Raw genomic sequence first — 18,351 nt, forward strand, 5'->3', positions numbered from 1 at the left:
AATTGAGCAGCAATTGGTGAGCAGGCACCAAATAAAGCCTTCATATATTCAATGTTTTTTGTTCTTCAAATCCACTGTGTAGAAGGCACAGAAATAGAATTTTTCTTTCTTTGTGTGTGTGTGTGTGTGTGTGTGTGTGTGTGTGACTACTAAGATTTGAACTCAGGCCCTCCTGCTTGCTGGGCTTGTTTGTTAAACTCTTGTTCTACAACATGAGCCATGCCTCTAGGCTAGCTTTTTGCTCATTATTTTGCAAATGGGGGTTCCAGACCATTTTTCTTGGGCTGACTTTGAACCACAATCTTTAGTTATCTCTCAAGGCTAATGTCCACAATAATTTTTAAATGTTAGTGTACTTAGAAGGAGATTCAAAGCCCTGATTCAAGTATGCTAACAGTTAGTATAGAAGATGCCTCCACAACTGCTTTCTTGTTCTAACAGTCATTGACCCCAGCCTTTGTCTCTTTGGATATAGGACTCATCTCTTTATTTTAGCCACGTTAAACATAGGGTAGTGGCTACACCAATATGAAGGAGTTATAAAGCAGTCTGTGTTTCATGAGGATTATATAATTATATGCCTCATCAACTTACTTTCATTCTGTTAAGTTGTAGAAGAAAAACCCAAAATACTTTTTAAAAAAGCTGAGAGACACAAAAAGAATAATTGAAATCCTAGAAGTATAAATTATTTAGTAATATGATATGAGACATATGTTTTAAGCCATATTTAGTGTTGTAGTACACTCTTTTCTTTTTCTAGATTCCCAACTTTTAACAAAACTATCTGTACTAGTAAAAAAAAAAATGTTCAGATGCATTCCTAAGAAGTTCAACTGCCTAAAATTTCATAGTGTTCTAAGAACACTGTGTATGACCATCCTATTAGGATAATTTCCCACCTTCTCCTAAAGAGAAACATATCTGATTTTTTTTTAAAAAATGATCTTCCTTTTGTTTCCTTTACTCTCTGAACTATGGTAATTAATGTCTAGGCTCAATCATTTGTCTCCCCTGGGATAGTACTTTCAATTAAGCCTTTTATTTCCTGGAAAAATGCAGGTTCTCAATGACCACTGTACTTTTTTTTCTGTGGATTTATGATAATCTAATACATATCTCCTCACAGGGAAAATGGCCTTCTGCATCCTTATTGTTCTTATACTAGAAGAGAAGTGAAAAACAAAATTAGCTCCTGGGAAGCCAGGAAGGAAACTGCATTTGTTTAACACAGCATGAGGCCTTTCACTACCTGCCCAATGGCCTTGACCATCTCATTTCCCTGGCCTCTCAATGTGCTGGTTGCCCCTTGCCTGGCTGCAAGCTTCTGATAAGAGATGCCAACTCCCCAGAGGGTCGCTGAGCACTGAGAGCACAGGCAATGCAAGCTTTGGGTTATATTTTCAAAAGTTTGCTAAGGAAGTAAGGGCATTTACATGTGATCACTATTCTTTTCTGCAAGAAAATCTACAGGTTAAAGAGGAATCTCTGAACTTTTGATAGCAAAAACCTGCTTTTTTAAAAGTAAGCCACTTACTTATTGGTAGCTTTTTTTTTTTTTGCCTATACTTTCTTTCCAGCTAGGACACACACACAATTTGGTTTCTGTGTTAGAAGAGCACAAATAATAGTGACATGTTATTAACTTAACCAACATGAAAAATTACTTTTCTTTTGCAATCACACTTAGTTATGCAGTTGAAGACAAGGCTCGATCTAGTGTAACTTCTGTCTGTGTGATATAGGGAATAAGTCACTGTTATGTATATATCACAAACAAGAAGAAATTCAGCAGCCCTCATCTTTGTTTAATTTCCCTGCATGCCTATACAGCACATAAAATTATCAAGTTAATAATTGCATTAATATTTATTTATATAATTTTTACAACCTGTCAAATACCAAAGAGGAATTAAAGAGGCTTGCATTAATAATTGCATTGAAAATATTTGCCAGATTTTCAACAAGTTGTAGCATGGATGTAGTCATATTTTTCTAGTTGAATCCAGAACCTAGGTTTTTTTTTTTGCATTACAGACAGCAAAATAGTCATGAATAACATTTGTAATTCATCCACTTTTCTTTATATGTAATGGAAACAAGATTTAAATAAAACATGACTATATGTACAGACAAGGCAATATCTTAGTTAGAAAATAGGGTGTATATCTGAAAACATTACAGGATGGAATAGGAGAAACCCTCCCTAGGTCTCCTTGGCTCAGGCCGAAATTTTCTGAATAGAGACCCGGAAACACAAGAAATCAAAGAAAGGATGGACAAATGGGATTGCATAAGGTTGCAGAGCTTCTGCAGGGCAAATGACATAGCTAGCAAGATCAATAGAAAGCCCACGGATTTGGAGAAGATCTTTACTAGCCATACAACTGACAAGGGTCTCATATCTAAAATATACTTGGAACTCAAAAAATTAAACCACCCAACAACAAATCCTCAAAGAAACAACTGCCCAATAAGTAAGTGGGTGAAAGACTTAAAGAGAAGCTTCTCTGAAGAAGAAAGAAGGATGGCCAATAGACACATGAAGAAATGTTCAACATCCCTAACCATAAAAGAAATGCAAATCAAAACAACATTGAGATATCACCTCACTCCAGTTAGAACAGCAAAAATCAAGAACTCTAACAACAACAGATGCTGGAGGGGATGTGGACAGAAAGGAACCTTACTTCATTGTTGGTGGGAATGTAAACTTGTTCAACCACTTTGGAAAGATGTATGGAGGTTCCTCAAAAGACTTCACATAGAACTCCCCTATGACCCAGCAATCCCACTTTTGGGCATTTACCCTAATGTTTACAAAAAAGACCACACTAAAGCTACCAGCACAACTATGTTTATTGCAGCATTATTTACCATAGCTAAGATATGGAACCAACCCAGATGCCCCTCAGTAGATGAATGGATCAAGAAAATGTGGTATATATACACAATGGTATTCTATGCCTCCATCAGAAAGAATGACATTTCCCCATTTGTTAGGAAATGGAAAGGCTTGGAAAAAATTATATTAAGTGAAGTAAGCCAGGCCCAAAGAAACATAGGTCCCATGGTTTCCCTTATTTGCAATATTTAGTATAGGTATGAGTCAAGCGGAAAAAGTCAGATAATGTGATGTTAGGAAAACGAACCCTCAAATATGTATTTTAATGTTTTTGTTTCTTTCATGCATGTGTTTCTAACGCATTTATAATATTATTTCTTTGTTGCTTTGTATGTTCCTCCCCCACAGTGTAACCCCCGCTTTCACTATATTTGATGTCAGTATAACATGTAGAGGAGATGGGGACAAGCAAGTCGTTTAAGGATTCAGGTGGACCTGTTGCAACAATGAGAAGTACAAAATGTCATGTCAAAACCAGCTTCACAATTTCGGTGGGGGGGGGGGGGTAGGGGGGGTATGATTGGGTGGGGGGGAGGGGGGAGGCTGGGAAGGGAGGTGAAGGGTAAACAAAGGAGGAGGCTGCAATGCTTGGTAAGAAATGTATGCATTATCCTGCCCATGTAATTGTAACCCCTCTGTACAGTATGTTCTCAAATAAAATAAAATAAAATAATAAAAAAAAAGAAAATAGGGTGTATAATGTAAGTTTGTAAACTCAAATCTTTTATTTTTCCTTAAAGACTCATTAGTAAATTTTGTCTCGGTTTTAATTTGTTCACAGGGTTTGTCTCTGTCACAGTGCCTCCAAAATGATCCAGGATGAAATACTTGGCTACATGAAATAATGTTCTGTGAGAAACAACCCTTCAATTTAAAGTTAGGGACCAAGGACCACATCTCCTGATCTGGAAGGGAAGCCGCTTAGAGAACCTACAGTAGTGGTCATGTGGAGAGGATTGGACTAGGGGCACCATCTGCATCCGTTACTATGGCAACAATGCTGCCATGGCCATGAGAAAGATATCTGTTGGCAATTTGTTAGCTCTCCATTTACTTAGGGGAAGGTACTCTGTGGGTCAAATGCTCCCCAGGCATTCTGAACTGTGGAGCAAAAACACACTCAGAGGAGGACTCCTGCTGTTCATTTATATATACAGATCATTCATAATTCAAGCACAGTCTGTACAGCATGTCAGCGTGAGATGTGATGCACAGAAATCCAGAGAGTAGGACTGTGGGATAAGGAGAGATTTTAAAAGAACATGTAGTTCAATCTCATATATATATATATATATATATATATATATATATATATATATATATACATACAGAGAGAGAGAGAGAGATAAGGAAATTGTTACCACTCTTCACTGTCAAATTACTTCCATTTGATAATTTTAGTGCTTTTAATTTATAAATGTCTACACAATTCAACTCCTCCTTCCCAACCCCAATTCAGAGTGACTAGAAGAGGAAATCTTTATGCAGGTGGCAGAAACATGTCTGTTGGGAGAGCAGCAGCTGGTATGGAGAGAGGAACTTTTACGTATTGCTCTCAGCAACATGGTGTGATGATGCATGCCTGTGACCCCAGCACTTGAGAGGCTGAGGCAGGTAGCAAGGTTAAAAGTGTTGATAAACAGCAATTTGTTCAAAGAAAGCACCCAATACAATCTCTGGGAATGGAATTAAGATCCAAGAAATTAGATGAGTGTTAATACTTGAGCACATAGTAGCACTCTTGAGCCAATTCCCTGATAGCTCATGTCCTTGACCTAATATTTATTGTGCTAAAGAAAACTGAACCTTCCAATTTTACTCTTCTACTGTGGGAGATATAACACTACTGGCTTCTGGTGAACTGCATCTCCGTGGAATGTGAATATGCTATTCTTCTCATCCAAACTGGGAACCTAAACCTCTACCTCTAATGTCATGACTTGTTTTGATGAAGACAACACACTGTGCAACTGCCATAGCTAGGCCAGAGAGGCTCTATATATTCTGTTGTCCTGAGAATGCTCTGTAAGGGCACTGGCCTAACCTTTCAGAGGATGAGAAGATACATGAGGGACAAGCAAGATACTGCCCAACTGTCAGCACCAGCTGACATGTAAAGGAGTCCATGTTGGGCCCTCCAACCCAGCATGTGCTCCAGATGACCGTCATTACAGGAACATATCCAAACAAAACCAGCTAAGCATATAACCTCCCACAAATGCGAGATACAATAAATCCTTATTTAAAAAATTGTAATGGTTTGTTAAGCATCAATAGAAACCCAAACACAACTATGAAGAAGGTATCACTGATCTCTTAAACATTTGATGGGTTTCAATTTTAGAAATGGTCTTAATTGCAGACTTACAAATTTTGCACATGAACTAACCAACAGTGCTATCACTATAACAAAAAAAATGATAGTAAATATTCTTTCTACTCCTTTCCTTACTTTTCCTCAGTTTTCCCCTCTGCCTTTGGTGAATTCTGTGCCATATTGATATAATGGTGAGTATTGTTTGTTGTGGTTCTTTTGTTTTTGCCTCTCACTCTCCTTGTTCTTTGATTTGATTCAAGGCCTAATCATAGTCCCACCTCCATCTATTAAATGTAATCTTTTATGATTTTAAAATCCTTTGAATTTTATGGTAATTTGAGTTTAAAAAACTTTAGTTTTACCTCTTTAGCTAGTTTTTTTTTTTTTTTACTACTTCACAAATAATCTCTCCAGTTCTACTTTTCTGCAACTATTTCCCTTCTATTAACTTTCCTACTTTTCCCTGCAGATAATAGCTACTATTATTTATATGGCATCTCCACTTAACATTGTCTATGCCCCTGGAGTTTAGGCATCATGTTTTAGAACATTTTAGAATATCCAGTAACTGATACAACATTTAGCAGAAATAAACCTTCCATAGGCATTTGCTCCACTAAATTAGGAGTAATAAATGTTCAGTAAATTTCATTAAAAAATTGAGTCATGTAATCCAAAAATAGAGAAAAATGGAGGCCCAAGGAGATAAATGTTCTGAATATCAACATCTCTTTAAGCATCATGGAAGAGAAACCTTTAGTTTCAAGTAAATGGAGTGGAAGTGATTTATGAAGATGTTTTAGTGGCCGTTTTTTGTATGTGTTTAGCCATCTTGGGTTTGCTTTTTATTGTTGTTGTTGTTGTTGTTCATTTGTTCCTATTTATTACCTCATCCCCCAGTGGGAAGTTAAAAGTCTAAAAGTAAAATTTATAGCTGCTGGCAAGAAAAACAGAGATGGCTGGCCTTCATGTCAGGGTAGAAGTTGGTAAGTCATCTTCAGGCTGCTAAGGCACACAGTTCTATGAGCCAGGAACCACTGGCCATAATATTTATGGAATGTGTAACTAGCTTTTCTCTTCTTGAATTAGATTATTTATTCTAGCACGACAACTTCCATGTTATAACTATTATCTGTGCCATCATCACTATGTAGCATTTACATATAACATAGAATTAAATATATTCTGTAATTGAGAGATAACATGCAGAGTGTTATTTGCTTTCAGAAAAGCAGGATGGGAGGTCAGAAACAGGAAAAAGGAAGAGGGAGGAAAAAGGAAGGAGAGAGGAGAAAAAAAAAGAGGAATATAACAAAATTGAAATAGCATCTCAAGCTGATAAACAAGCTTTCCTTAGGTCGTGAGCCTCTAAGAAATGCAAAGACTTAATTGCAGAAAGACCAGGTGATAAAAGTCCTTCATATAACTCAATAAGTGGCCAGGAAACATAATTGAACTCGTTTATAATTGAATATACTGACATCCAAGGCAGATTTAAAGAAGGATAAACTTAAAGAGACATAACAATATTAAATGTTCTTTGTCTTTTTAACATTTTGTGATTGAATATATTTTAAAGGAGAGAGTTGGTAATGCAGTGGGGCCTCATTTAGGCAGCAACAAGAATCACGTGTGAGCTGTACTTGGGCATCTTAATTTGAATAATTATAATATCTTAAAGAAAAATGCATCTTAACCCCTACGATGTTTTATCATATCTGACAAGTTCAGTGAAAGGGCACCCATCTACTTTTGCATTATGCGGCATGTGTTCTGCACACTCATTAAAAATAATGAGAACATATTTAAAAGTCATTGCCCAGAGAATCTTTGGGGACAAGGCATGAGAGAGAGGTAAGTGGCAACAGATTGTTATTTAAGTGTCTATCTCTTGTTTTATCAGACCTTAGGGTAGAGGGGGGGGGGGAGGGGAGAAACGAAGCAGTGGTTTTAAGTTGATATTCTTTAATGATAAGGATCAAACATTTCCTTCCTAAACACACAGATGAAACACATTCAAATCTCTAGGAATACTTTCTGAGTGAAATGGACTGCGGTGGCCGTTTCACATGTGATGTGTTTACTTTACAACAGCTGGAAAAGTCAACTGTAATCAATTAAGACCATCCTTTTCTCCCTAATCCTTACACATCCTTTATAAAATGGAGGTTATTTCCTTATCTCACACCAATGTACCTTAGCGAATGTACGGATCACCGGCATGAAGGCAATTAAGCAAATCAGGGTCATCCACAGAGTTTGATAACAACTTCTCATTCAGCTGCATTATACCTACAGCTGGCATAAATTACTGGTAGCATTTGGCTAACTGGATAATAAGAAGAATACAGTCAGCGATTGGTCACATTATTACCTTTTTTTTCTGTGCTATTTAAATGTACATGTTCTTTTTCTAGTTTCCAGAAGCCTAACCATGGTCACAGTGACCACTAATAAGACATCTGTCTTGTACTATGAAAGTAGGTCTGACTCTTAACAGCTCTTCATTGTTAACTTTGCAAAAGAATATAATTAGGGCCCAGCCCTCTGAAATGTCATGAGAGCTACTTTACAGCATCCAGCGCTGCTTTGCACTACTTTCCATCTCCAACAAAACCCACCTTGTGATAAAAAGCCATTAAGTATTTACATTCTGACACCTGGAAGTCATACAAGTTCTGGCAACATGGCCAGCACTTCCTCCATCTGTTTTAATAATGTTCAACCAGAACATTTATCATCATCTATTTGATCAAGACTAGATTTTGCTGACAAGGGTTCAGTAAAATTCTTGCAGGTATAAGTACTTCCTAGGGAGTAGCAAATGACAATTTATCCCTCAGCCTTGTGGGTTATTGAACTTGTTCCAAAAGCTGGCAGAGATTAAGGATCTAGTCCCTTCTCCCACAGCACAAGTGAGCAAAATTACAGAGTTGGAAATGAAGGAAATGAAGGACATATTTGTGATATTTGACAACGTAAACTTTGGCGAGGGGCAATGTCCTCCTGCCTCATTTTCCTCATCTCTAACGATACATGGAAACTTAAGCATATAGGTTGCTTGATGATAGTCAATAAGGATCATTTTCCTCAAAACTTGGAAATCTTTGATCTGAGATCCAGTATAGCAGAACAGGGGATGGGGGACCAGGACCCATGTAGGGGTCAGTGAAGCATTCCTCAGCCCACAGCATCTAATGCAGGTGACAAAGCCAAATGAAGGACCGAAGTCGGTATAACTAGAAACAGATATTAACAACCTAATCTTCTAAGCCCCTCAAAAGCACTTCTTTGGGGATGTGTCTAAAATCTACAAGGTAGCATGTAACAAATTTTGAGAACAATCAAATTGAGTGTGGAAATTTTCACGTACAATCGAGTTGGGCTGAAAAAAAGTCAAGTACAATTGAGTTTGCCTAAATGAATCAGGTGTAATTGAGTTGGGTAACTGAATTGCACTCAGTGCTGGCCCTTTGCCAAAATGAGGGGCACAGGGCCAACAAGGCACAACTCAACTGGGCTTGAAATTTTCCCAGAATATTTTTTTGCAGAAAGAGGAATTCTTCACATGATAGAGAAATTAGGTTGCCAATTTGATTATCGAAGCTAATTAGTTATAGCTGCTACTAAGTTATATTGAAGGGCTTATGTTCTTTATAATGAAACTGGTTTCCAAAGTTTTTTGAACTTCAGCAAGCATTAGATTTACATGAAGGGTTTGTTAAAACATATCTATAACCCTGCCTCCAGAGTCTCTGATTCAAGAGACAGAGTAGAGGACAATAGAATTTGCCTATCAAATTCCCAAGTGAAGCTAACTTTTGTGATCTGATACCACACTTTGAGAACCATTTTTCTAACAACATTATTATAGCTAAATGGAAACATTTAGAAATTCTTTAAAATAGTTTTTCAAAATATTTCTGGTGCTTTAAAACTATCGCTAACATTTCTTGATGTAAGGTTGTGATATGCAAAGGGCCTCTTAAGCTACCTAAATTGTCATTTACATTCAACATTACTATCCCCTGAGTCATACTTTCTCCCACAGCTGTAATTACAAGGTCCACTGCTCAAAATTCCTAAGAAAATCCTGAACATTTCTTGATTTGGTTTAAATTATTACACCACAAGTGTTATGGTTCGAGTATGAATTCTTCCTCATAGGCTTATTTATTGGGGCTTGGTTGCTAGATGATAGGTAGGAAATGGATCCTAATGGAACTTATTCAATAGATTCATCCTTTGATAGGTTCCTAATATGATAATATTATTGGGTGGTGAAAAGTAGGAGGTGGGGCCTTGCTGAAGGAAGGAGGTCATTGGGGAAAGCCCGGAAGAACTTTATCTTGCTCTTCCTCTACTTCTCTGTTCCTTATATGTCACATGGTGAGTAGCCTCTGCCACAGTTCCATGTTGTTATGCTCTTATGAAGTTGTGTCTCATCATAGTCCAAAAATAAGTAGTGTAAGTTAGGTATTTTGTCACAGCTAGTCAATGACTGACATCATAGGTAAGGCTAGAAGCTCCTCCAGGACAGGAATACATCTTACCCTATGTACCCTAGATTTCATGTTGCAGAGCCTTGACTAAGGTAAGATTCAGTATACCTTAGTTGAATCAAAATGCAATATGAAGGAAATAGAATCGGTGAGAGGTGAAATAGAAACTAAGGCACAGCCAGGACGCTATCTAATTCACTACAATTGTGTTACTTTGAGAATCCATGAGCATTTAATACAAATTTTATGTTTTTGTAATTATATAAATTGAAAAATACAACTTTTACACTTTAGGTAGATAAGCTATTCTGGAATTATCCTTCAATTTTTGCCACTTATCGACAAATAGCCACTGTAATATTCATTGTTCCTTAAGTATCTTGGTTAATTAAGCATGGAATCATTTTCATCAAATAGCCAAAGGGAATAAAATAATACATCAGTTAAATGAGGTTCATCTAAGATTTCAAACCAGAATTCTTCCATGATTTATCACATTAAATAATTTGACACTTGATGGAATGGATTTTTCACTTCATAACAAGTTAATGAAAATCATGGAGGAGTTGGTACCACATCTCATTTGCTATTGTGGATAGGACTGTATGTATGGTAGTGTTGGAATGCTCCAAACACTTAAGTGAGTCTCCACACACATGGGCACCACTTCTTTTTTTTTCCTCAGCAAAAGCAATATTCCAAAGTGAAGATCAAATCAGAATGACAAACAGCTAACTTTTGGTTCTCAGTCATGCTAGGAAGGAGAAACTTGCTTAAAGTACAGTTAATCCTACTTGCAGATGCCAGCATTTAAGAGCAGGCAAACTTGGCAGGTAGAAATTATAAATATATTTGAAATTTTCTCAGCTCATTTTGCCCACCAGGGGTTGCTGTGATTTCCAGGATAATTTAAAGATAAGGCAGTAGGTCAGAAAATGAAATGTGATAGAGGTTAACAAGGAAATGGAAGGGCTGGGAAGGTGGCTCAGTGGTAGAGTGCTTGCCTTGCATGCATGAGGCCCTGGGTTCGATTCCTCAGCACCACATAAGCAAAAAGAAAAAAGCTGGAAGTGGCGCTGTGGCTCAAGTGGTAGAGTGCTAGCCTTGAGCTGAAGAGCTGAAGGATAGCGTCCAGGCCCAGAGTTCAGGCCCCACGACCAGACCCCCCCCCAAAAAAAAAACAAAAAAAAAACCCAAGGAAATGGAAGAATATTTCTTTCTCTATAATAAATCAAAGAAGATATACCAACATGTATCCATTTACCTATATGTCAAATAACTTAGCCCTGTGTATCTCTTAAAAAGAATCAGGATGTTTCCTAGATATGAAAATGACCTTATCTCTGTGTAATTTAAAAAAAAGAAAAATTTTAGGTAACAGGGATAGAAAAGAAATCTTAGGCTACCTCTCCCAGAGAATGGAACAAAGAAATCAGTGATTAAGTAGCATAGTTTTCATTTCAAGAGGAGATGCACACACAGCAGTTTCAGCATCCTGTTCTATTACCAGCAGCAATCTCAAAGTACCTTCTGCATAAAATATTTCCTATGTAAACACCTCTTTAATATACTCTCACCCCATCAGGGGGTAAAGACATCAAAGCATCTTTCCAAACTAGGATTCTGGAAACATTACCTTTGAAGCACAATTCTTTTGGTATAGCTACTAGAGACAGCTAAATAGTTGTGATGTTATTACATAAATTCCTCTCATTTCATTTTCTACCCAGCCTGATACAGATGGAAAGAAGGTTGCTCAATGTGCTGCTAAAAATATGATGCTAACTTACTGCTCAGGAGGAAGAACAGGGACCACAAACATGAGTTCAGCACAGTTCTCTTAGGGGGCAGGTCAGGAGAAATGATTGGGAAATAGATGCCAAGGCCTTTGGAATGACACAGGGTCACATCTGAGAGATGATCATATACTAGAACTCTTCCAGTATAACTGCTGGCCACATGCTCCTTTGCTGTGAGTATTAAGACTTTACAAGAAGCTAATGATAACAAGGAAGTAAGAAAGATTTAGCTGTTACAAAATAGATAGGGCAGTGGCACTCATTAATTCTCTTAAACAAAAGTTCTGGATCCATATGCATTGAGTATTTATAAGCCTCCAACATACTTTTTTTACAGTAATTATGAAGAAAATATGACATATACATATGTATGTATATATACATATGTATGTATATGTATATATATATGGGAAAGGATGGTTTCTCAGAACAGGAAAACAATAAACAGTTTGTTTCCTTGTAAGGAGGCAAAACAAGACAAAAGCAGGAAGTGCTGTTCTTCTTTTATCCTGCCAGACTTTCAATGAAGAGTCAAGTGTGTGCATCAGTCATGATAAGGGAGAAGACACCAAAGTGATATCATCTTCCTTATTTTTTTAAAGAGAAACACAAAAGTATATCATGTAATACTTTATTCTTAATTTTGCTCTGTATGAGTCCAGTACATGCCACATTGTGAAGAAATTCACATGGAAACACTCTGGTACATGTAAACATGAACTCTCTAAACTTCTGTAGTGGTTCTTTCTCTTTAGTACTCAAAGCAAGTATTTGAACTTAAAAAAGAATACTAATTCTCTTAAACAAAAGCTGTAGATCCACATGAGTTGAGTATTTATAAGACTCCAAGATACTTTCTTTACTATGATAAAGAAAAAAAATGACATGTATCTGGATAGTTGATTGTCTAATATTGTTTGGAATCTAGCTACTTTTTAGAAAGTTCTAACATAACAAATACTGAGTACATCGCTTTCACATTTTGTATAAAATAGAACAATGAGAACAAATAATTTATTTGCATTCATAAGCTCATAGTTACATAATTAATTTAATATGTTCCCTGGTGGACTCAGCTTATGATGTCATTTCTGAAGCAGAAATCAAATTTCATTAAAGCTATTAAATGAGAGCAAAAATAATATCCACAGGCTGCTCAGAGTTGCTTAGTTATAAAATTTTTGCTTATAAAAAAAGTATTTTAGATCCCAGAATACACTTTAAGATAAAAAAGCAAAATTGTTTAAAAATAGAGGTTAGTCCTAAGTAAGCCTATAAAAATCTATTCATCTAATGATACATCTAAAGCCTAGTATTTTATTTACAGTAAGATGGAAATTGTAATATATTTAAGAAATAATTTTAGCTTATGATAGCAATTGAGGACTTACAAGTGGCTAGAGATGATGTGAAGAGCATTGTGTATATTTCCTCTTTTAATCTTCACAAGAAACTTGTGACACAGATTAGGAAACAGAACCTTAGAATGCTCTGTGATTTTCCCTCCATCACATAGCTAAGTGGTCAGTACAGACATTGGGTTCTAGACAATGTAGTCTGGGAATGTTAAGTATTAAAAGATCTGGGTTTCTATTTCCAGCTCACTGTGTGATCTTCAACAGGTTACTCCCACACTGTTTTCTTATCTGCAAAATTAGAGCCAGACCTATCTGTACAATTCTATTTAATTTGAAAATTCCATGATTTCATTTACTTGCTTCTAGATAGTGGTTCTGATGAGGAAAAAAATGCCTCAAGAATTATGAAGTGAAGACTTCATTCATGTCCTTCTTACCCAGGGGAAGGAGAAGGACAGTTTCTAGAGGAAGGAGGAATTGTACATGGAGTAAGGAAATCCACAGGGTTATGGGAGAGAAGTAGAAAGAACTATCATTGAATTGGGGGACCTTTTAGTGTAGAGTTTTCTTCTTCCCTTTTTCTTCAATGTCCAGAACAAACACATAGTTTCACTGATGTTTTCTGAGCATTTTTACCTCTAGTATCCACAGGATTGCACAGGAAGTGAAAGGGCTTCTATAATATAGGCATTTATTGTGGCTTTCACTTTGACTTTGTAGAGCAAACCTGAGGTTCACAAAGGATCAAAAGAAAAAAAAAATCTGTATTTTCGAAAACAAACCATAAAAAGGACTTAAGCTTCTACAATGTTTTACTTGGAGAAATATAAGGGGCTTCACAGAGGAGATGAGGCAGAAGTTCAGGATTTCATCTTCCAAAGTTTGATCTAGAGAAGAGGAGAGGAAAGGAGGAGAGAAATATGGACTATTATCTTTCTGGTTGATGTCACTCCTTCTTTCCTTCCCTGTTTTACTACAGGTCTTCTTGTAGCATACAATAATGCAAGGAGGACAATGGGTAAAATGATAAGTATAGAATGGTCCATGCCAAATAAATTTGAGGGAAGGGAATCTTTTAGATAATACAAAAACTATCAACATAAGATAGCAGTAAGTGGTACATACAGATTTAACACATGTAAGAGAAAGAGAACCCGAGTGCAGAGAGAGATCTTAGAAATTGTTTTATCTCATCTAACTTTTATCTGGAGACCTTTTTCTAGAGCACCTTTGAGAGATGGTGAGCCAGGATTCATTTGAATATTCTTTTTTTTTTTTTTTTTTTTTTGTCGGTTGTGGGGCTTGAACTCTGGGCCTGGGCACTGTCCCTCAGCTCTTCAGCTCAAGGCTAGTGCTCTACCACTTGAGCCACAGCACCACTTCCAATTTTCTGGTGGTTTACTGGAGATAAGAGTCTCATGGACTTTCCTGCCCAGACTGGCTTTGAACCACTATTCTCATTCTAAGTAGCCGTCTTCCTCATTAGATAGGGCCATAGAGTTGAGAAGTTCTTATCACATGATCCCTTTTCTAGAATTTGCTTAGAGATAAGATAAATGAGGGTAGGAAATATCTTAATTATTTTTGCATTTCCAGAATCTTTAACTTGTACTGAGAAAAGTTTCAGCAAACTGTTTATGAAAGCATAAGTAGATTACTGGATATAATCTATCTAAGAAAATGCACCAAGTTTACTTTCTACCTAACACAACACTTTCATATTTGATGAAGGATTGTCATGTCTATAAACTTTCTATTCTTCAAGTTAAATACCCTCAAACTTTACGTCTAATGTCACCATCTTATCACCTGACTCTGGGAAACTATCCTGTTACCTACATATGCCTCTGCCTTTTCTTTACAAATTCAAATAACTAGTATATGCCTGGGACAAGTACAAAAGGCTAAAAGCTAAGATAAGATGAAGTTAAGGGAAATGAACCCCAAGATAGGGACACAAGTGGTTTTTTCTTTCTTGCTATTGTTTCTAACATATTTATAAGGTTCCATGTGATTTTTTTTGTTGGTTTGTATGTTCTTCCTCCATGGAATAACCCCTGTTTTCACTGTATTTGATGTCAGTATAATTTGGGGGAGGGTAAGGGAAAAAACAAAATGTTCAAATAGGAATACAAGGTGACCCATTTTAACAATGAGATGTACAAGACACTATGTTGAAAAACTAACTTTACAACTTAGGTGGGGTGGGGGGAGTGTAGTTGTGGGATGGGAGGGAAGGGATGGTAGGGGAAAAACAAAGGAGGAGGCAACAATGTTTGATAAGAAATATACTCATTACCTTGCTCATGTAACTGTAACCCCTCTGTACAGTATTTTCACAATAAAAAACTTAAAAACATTTAAAACCAAGGAGTAACCTGGTAGTGGTGGCTCATACCTGTAACCCTAGCTACTCAGGAAGCTGAGATCTGAGGATTGTAGTTCAAAGCAGGGAAGTCTGTGAGACTCCAATCTCTAATCTTCATTTTACCTCCAAAAAGACTGAAGTGCAGCTGTGGTCTAGTAGTAGAATGCTAACCTTGAGCAAAAAAGCTCAGAGATAGCACACAGACCCTGAATTCAAGCCCCAGGACCAACACACACACACACACACACACACACACACACACACACACACACACACACACACACACACACACACACACACACACACACACACACACACACACACACACACACACACACACACACACACACACACACACACACACACACACACAATGAATTGTTAACAATTCCTTTATTAAGCTGAGTGCTAATGGCTCATGCCTGCAATAATAGCTACTCAGGAGGCTGAGATATGAGGATCATGGTTCTAAGCCAGCCCAGGCAAGAAAGTCCATGAGACTTTTATCTCCAATAAAACTCCCCCCTAAACTGTAAGTAGATCTGTGGCCCAAGTGGTATAGTGCTAGACTTGGGAAAAAGAAGCTCAGGGACAGCACCTAAACCCTAGGACCAAAAAAGAAAAAAGGTTCCCTTATACTACCTTTTCTTTGTTTTTAGCCATAAAAGACATTTTGAATTTTCTATGGTGTTCATAAAGCCATGACATTTCAATAAGTAAACAACATGTAATCATTGTGTGTGTATATGAAAATGAACATTTCTTATATGACCAACATTTCATGTATATCTTTTTAATTATTTTTAGTATAATTTGATACTGCATATATAATTTTACACCCTACATTTTTGCTTAGCACTATGCTATGAATATTTTCTCAGTCATTAACAATTCTGAGATAATTTTAAGTACTTATTATATTTCATTGCAAAAATGTCTAGCTAGTTATTGAGCCAATAATACCTCATGGTTGTAGATCACTAGATATATTGTTACAATAGATTGGAATTTAGGGTGGGAAATCAATGTATGTGAACTTTTCTATATCTTTGATGATCAATTTAGGTCAGTTTGCTAGAAGCATAGTTAGTAGGACAAACATTTTTAATAAGACATGAAATTTTGTTCCTCAGATATCTTCCCTATATCCCAAAAGCAGGCAAAATTCCCCTGTTGTGTGTGTGCTTTAGAACTCTGTAGCCCATAATATTCACCTCCTTCATGATCTTCTTCTCCCTTTTTTCATATCTAGTTGTATTTTGTTCCCTTTTAGACTGAAATACTAGATTAAAAAGGGTCATGTGAATTGCGCAGCACCTACCACAGATCCTATCTTTGTACATTCATTGAATTAACTGAATAGTTAGTTGTGTGTTATTAAAGGATGTTTCAAAGCTTGCCCCAAAAGCACTGTTTGTTTATACTCAACTCAGTGTATTAATAACCCAAAAATATACTACTCAGAATAAAATATTCGAATTCAGCTTTGGTAATACATGAAGATAGTGATTTAGAACTAAGCACTCAGCAACTATGAGTTCAATGAATGTCTTAAGATCTGCATTAAAGATTCAGTGAAGACTGAGAGATCTGAACATTACCAGCTCTCGAGGCAGAAAACTTCCTTCTTGGCGGGCAATGACCAATGATGCTGTTTCTCCTTGCTTGGTGCTCCTCAGCATGGCGACAAGCTCTTCCTGAGTTCGTCCAGTGACATCTTTACCATTTACCTAATAGGTATAATCATGCAGACAGATTCATTAAACAACTTTCTATCTCCTCCTCTCCAATGTTTATCTCCTCCCCTTTCTTCCCTTTTCCTCTCACATCCCCATCCCTTCTCTCCCCTCCCCCTCCTTCCCCCCTTCCTCTTCCTCCTCTTCCTTCTCCTCTTCCTCTTTTCTCTCAAACTCCCTCCCAATTCCCTTTTCTGAGGTAAGACTGGCCTTGTAGCCCAGACCATTCTCAAACGTATGATCCTGCTACCTCTTCCTCTCAAGTGTGAGGTAAAACTGACGCATGTTTCTGATAACACACCAACCATCATATTTATGATGGTAGACAAACCTGGTAATACCAGCCATTTTCCTAAGATACCTTATTTTTATAAGAGGAAAGTCAAAGTGATAAGCAAAAATAGTGGATTCATCAAACTGATAGTATTTTTGTTTGTTTTTGCAATACAATAAGACATGAACTCTATCACATGGCAAATTCTTCTGGAAATATAAATATTTTGATATAAACTTCCCTCCACATCTAGATTATAGTTAGCAGATTATCATCTTGGAAACTCTAATTTGGAGCTATATAAGTCATTTGGTGGCACTTTCTTCATGATCCAGAACCACATGAAAAGAATTGTAACTTTTCATGACAAAAGAGTATTAAAGCATTATCTCCTATCGGGAGATAGGAAAACCTAACTTCAACAAAGTTAGGAAAGTTTTCATTATTAATTAGCTCCGTGTCACTGGCAATGTTAAGTGGCCATTAGAGTCCTTATATTGTCTAGAATTAATTATATTCAATGTGGTACACTTAACGGAATGTATTAATTTTCAGTCTGTATATCTGTGAATTTCATATCAGCAGATTCAACCAACTTCAAGTTAAAAAAATCTTTAAAAGGTCTCCAGCTATAACTCAATGATAGAGTGCTTGCCTGGTATAGGAAGGCTCTAAATTCAACCCCCAGCACTATAAAATAATAACTGGTTTGTTTTTTTTTTGGTCATATGTGTTTGGTGCAAGCATATAATCCCAGCTATCCCAATACCCGGGAGACTGAGGCAGGAAGAGCATGTGTCTGAGGCTGGGCTGGGCTACACAGCAAGACTCTACTGACCATAAAAAACCCAAATGAATATTTAAGTAAATAAAACTGTATCTGTGTTTAACATGGACTTTTTTCTGTGATTTTCTAAAATCAAAGGATAACTATTTTCTTAACATCTATATTGTAGTAATAATATAAAGTAACCTACTGATGCTTTAAAATATGTAGGAGGCTGTGTCATGTTGTATGCAATTTTACATAGAGGATTTAAGCATGTTCAGATTTGAATACTGTTCTTCCAAATCAATGCTTCTGAGATATAA

At 36.7% G+C, this 18,351-nt stretch overlaps 1 protein-coding gene across 2 annotated transcripts in view; it reads right to left on the minus strand.

Moving 5' to 3' along the window:
• Pard3b (par-3 family cell polarity regulator beta) overlaps nt 1-18,351 on the minus strand; it is a 971,067-nt gene that overhangs the window by 451,602 nt on the left and 501,114 nt on the right. For both annotated transcript variants that reach the window (XM_042679102.1, XM_042679101.1), the window contains exon 10: nt 16,851-16,979. In XM_042679102.1, the coding sequence (XP_042535036.1) occupies nt 16,851-16,979 (129 nt within the window). The remainder of the gene's footprint in view (nt 1-16,850; nt 16,980-18,351) is intronic.

This window comes from Dipodomys spectabilis, unplaced genomic scaffold (genome assembly GCF_019054845.1).
Source record: "Dipodomys spectabilis isolate Male_0828 unplaced genomic scaffold, ASM1905484v1 ptg000051l, whole genome shotgun sequence".
Lineage (NCBI taxonomy): Eukaryota > Metazoa > Chordata > Mammalia > Rodentia > Heteromyidae > Dipodomys > Dipodomys spectabilis.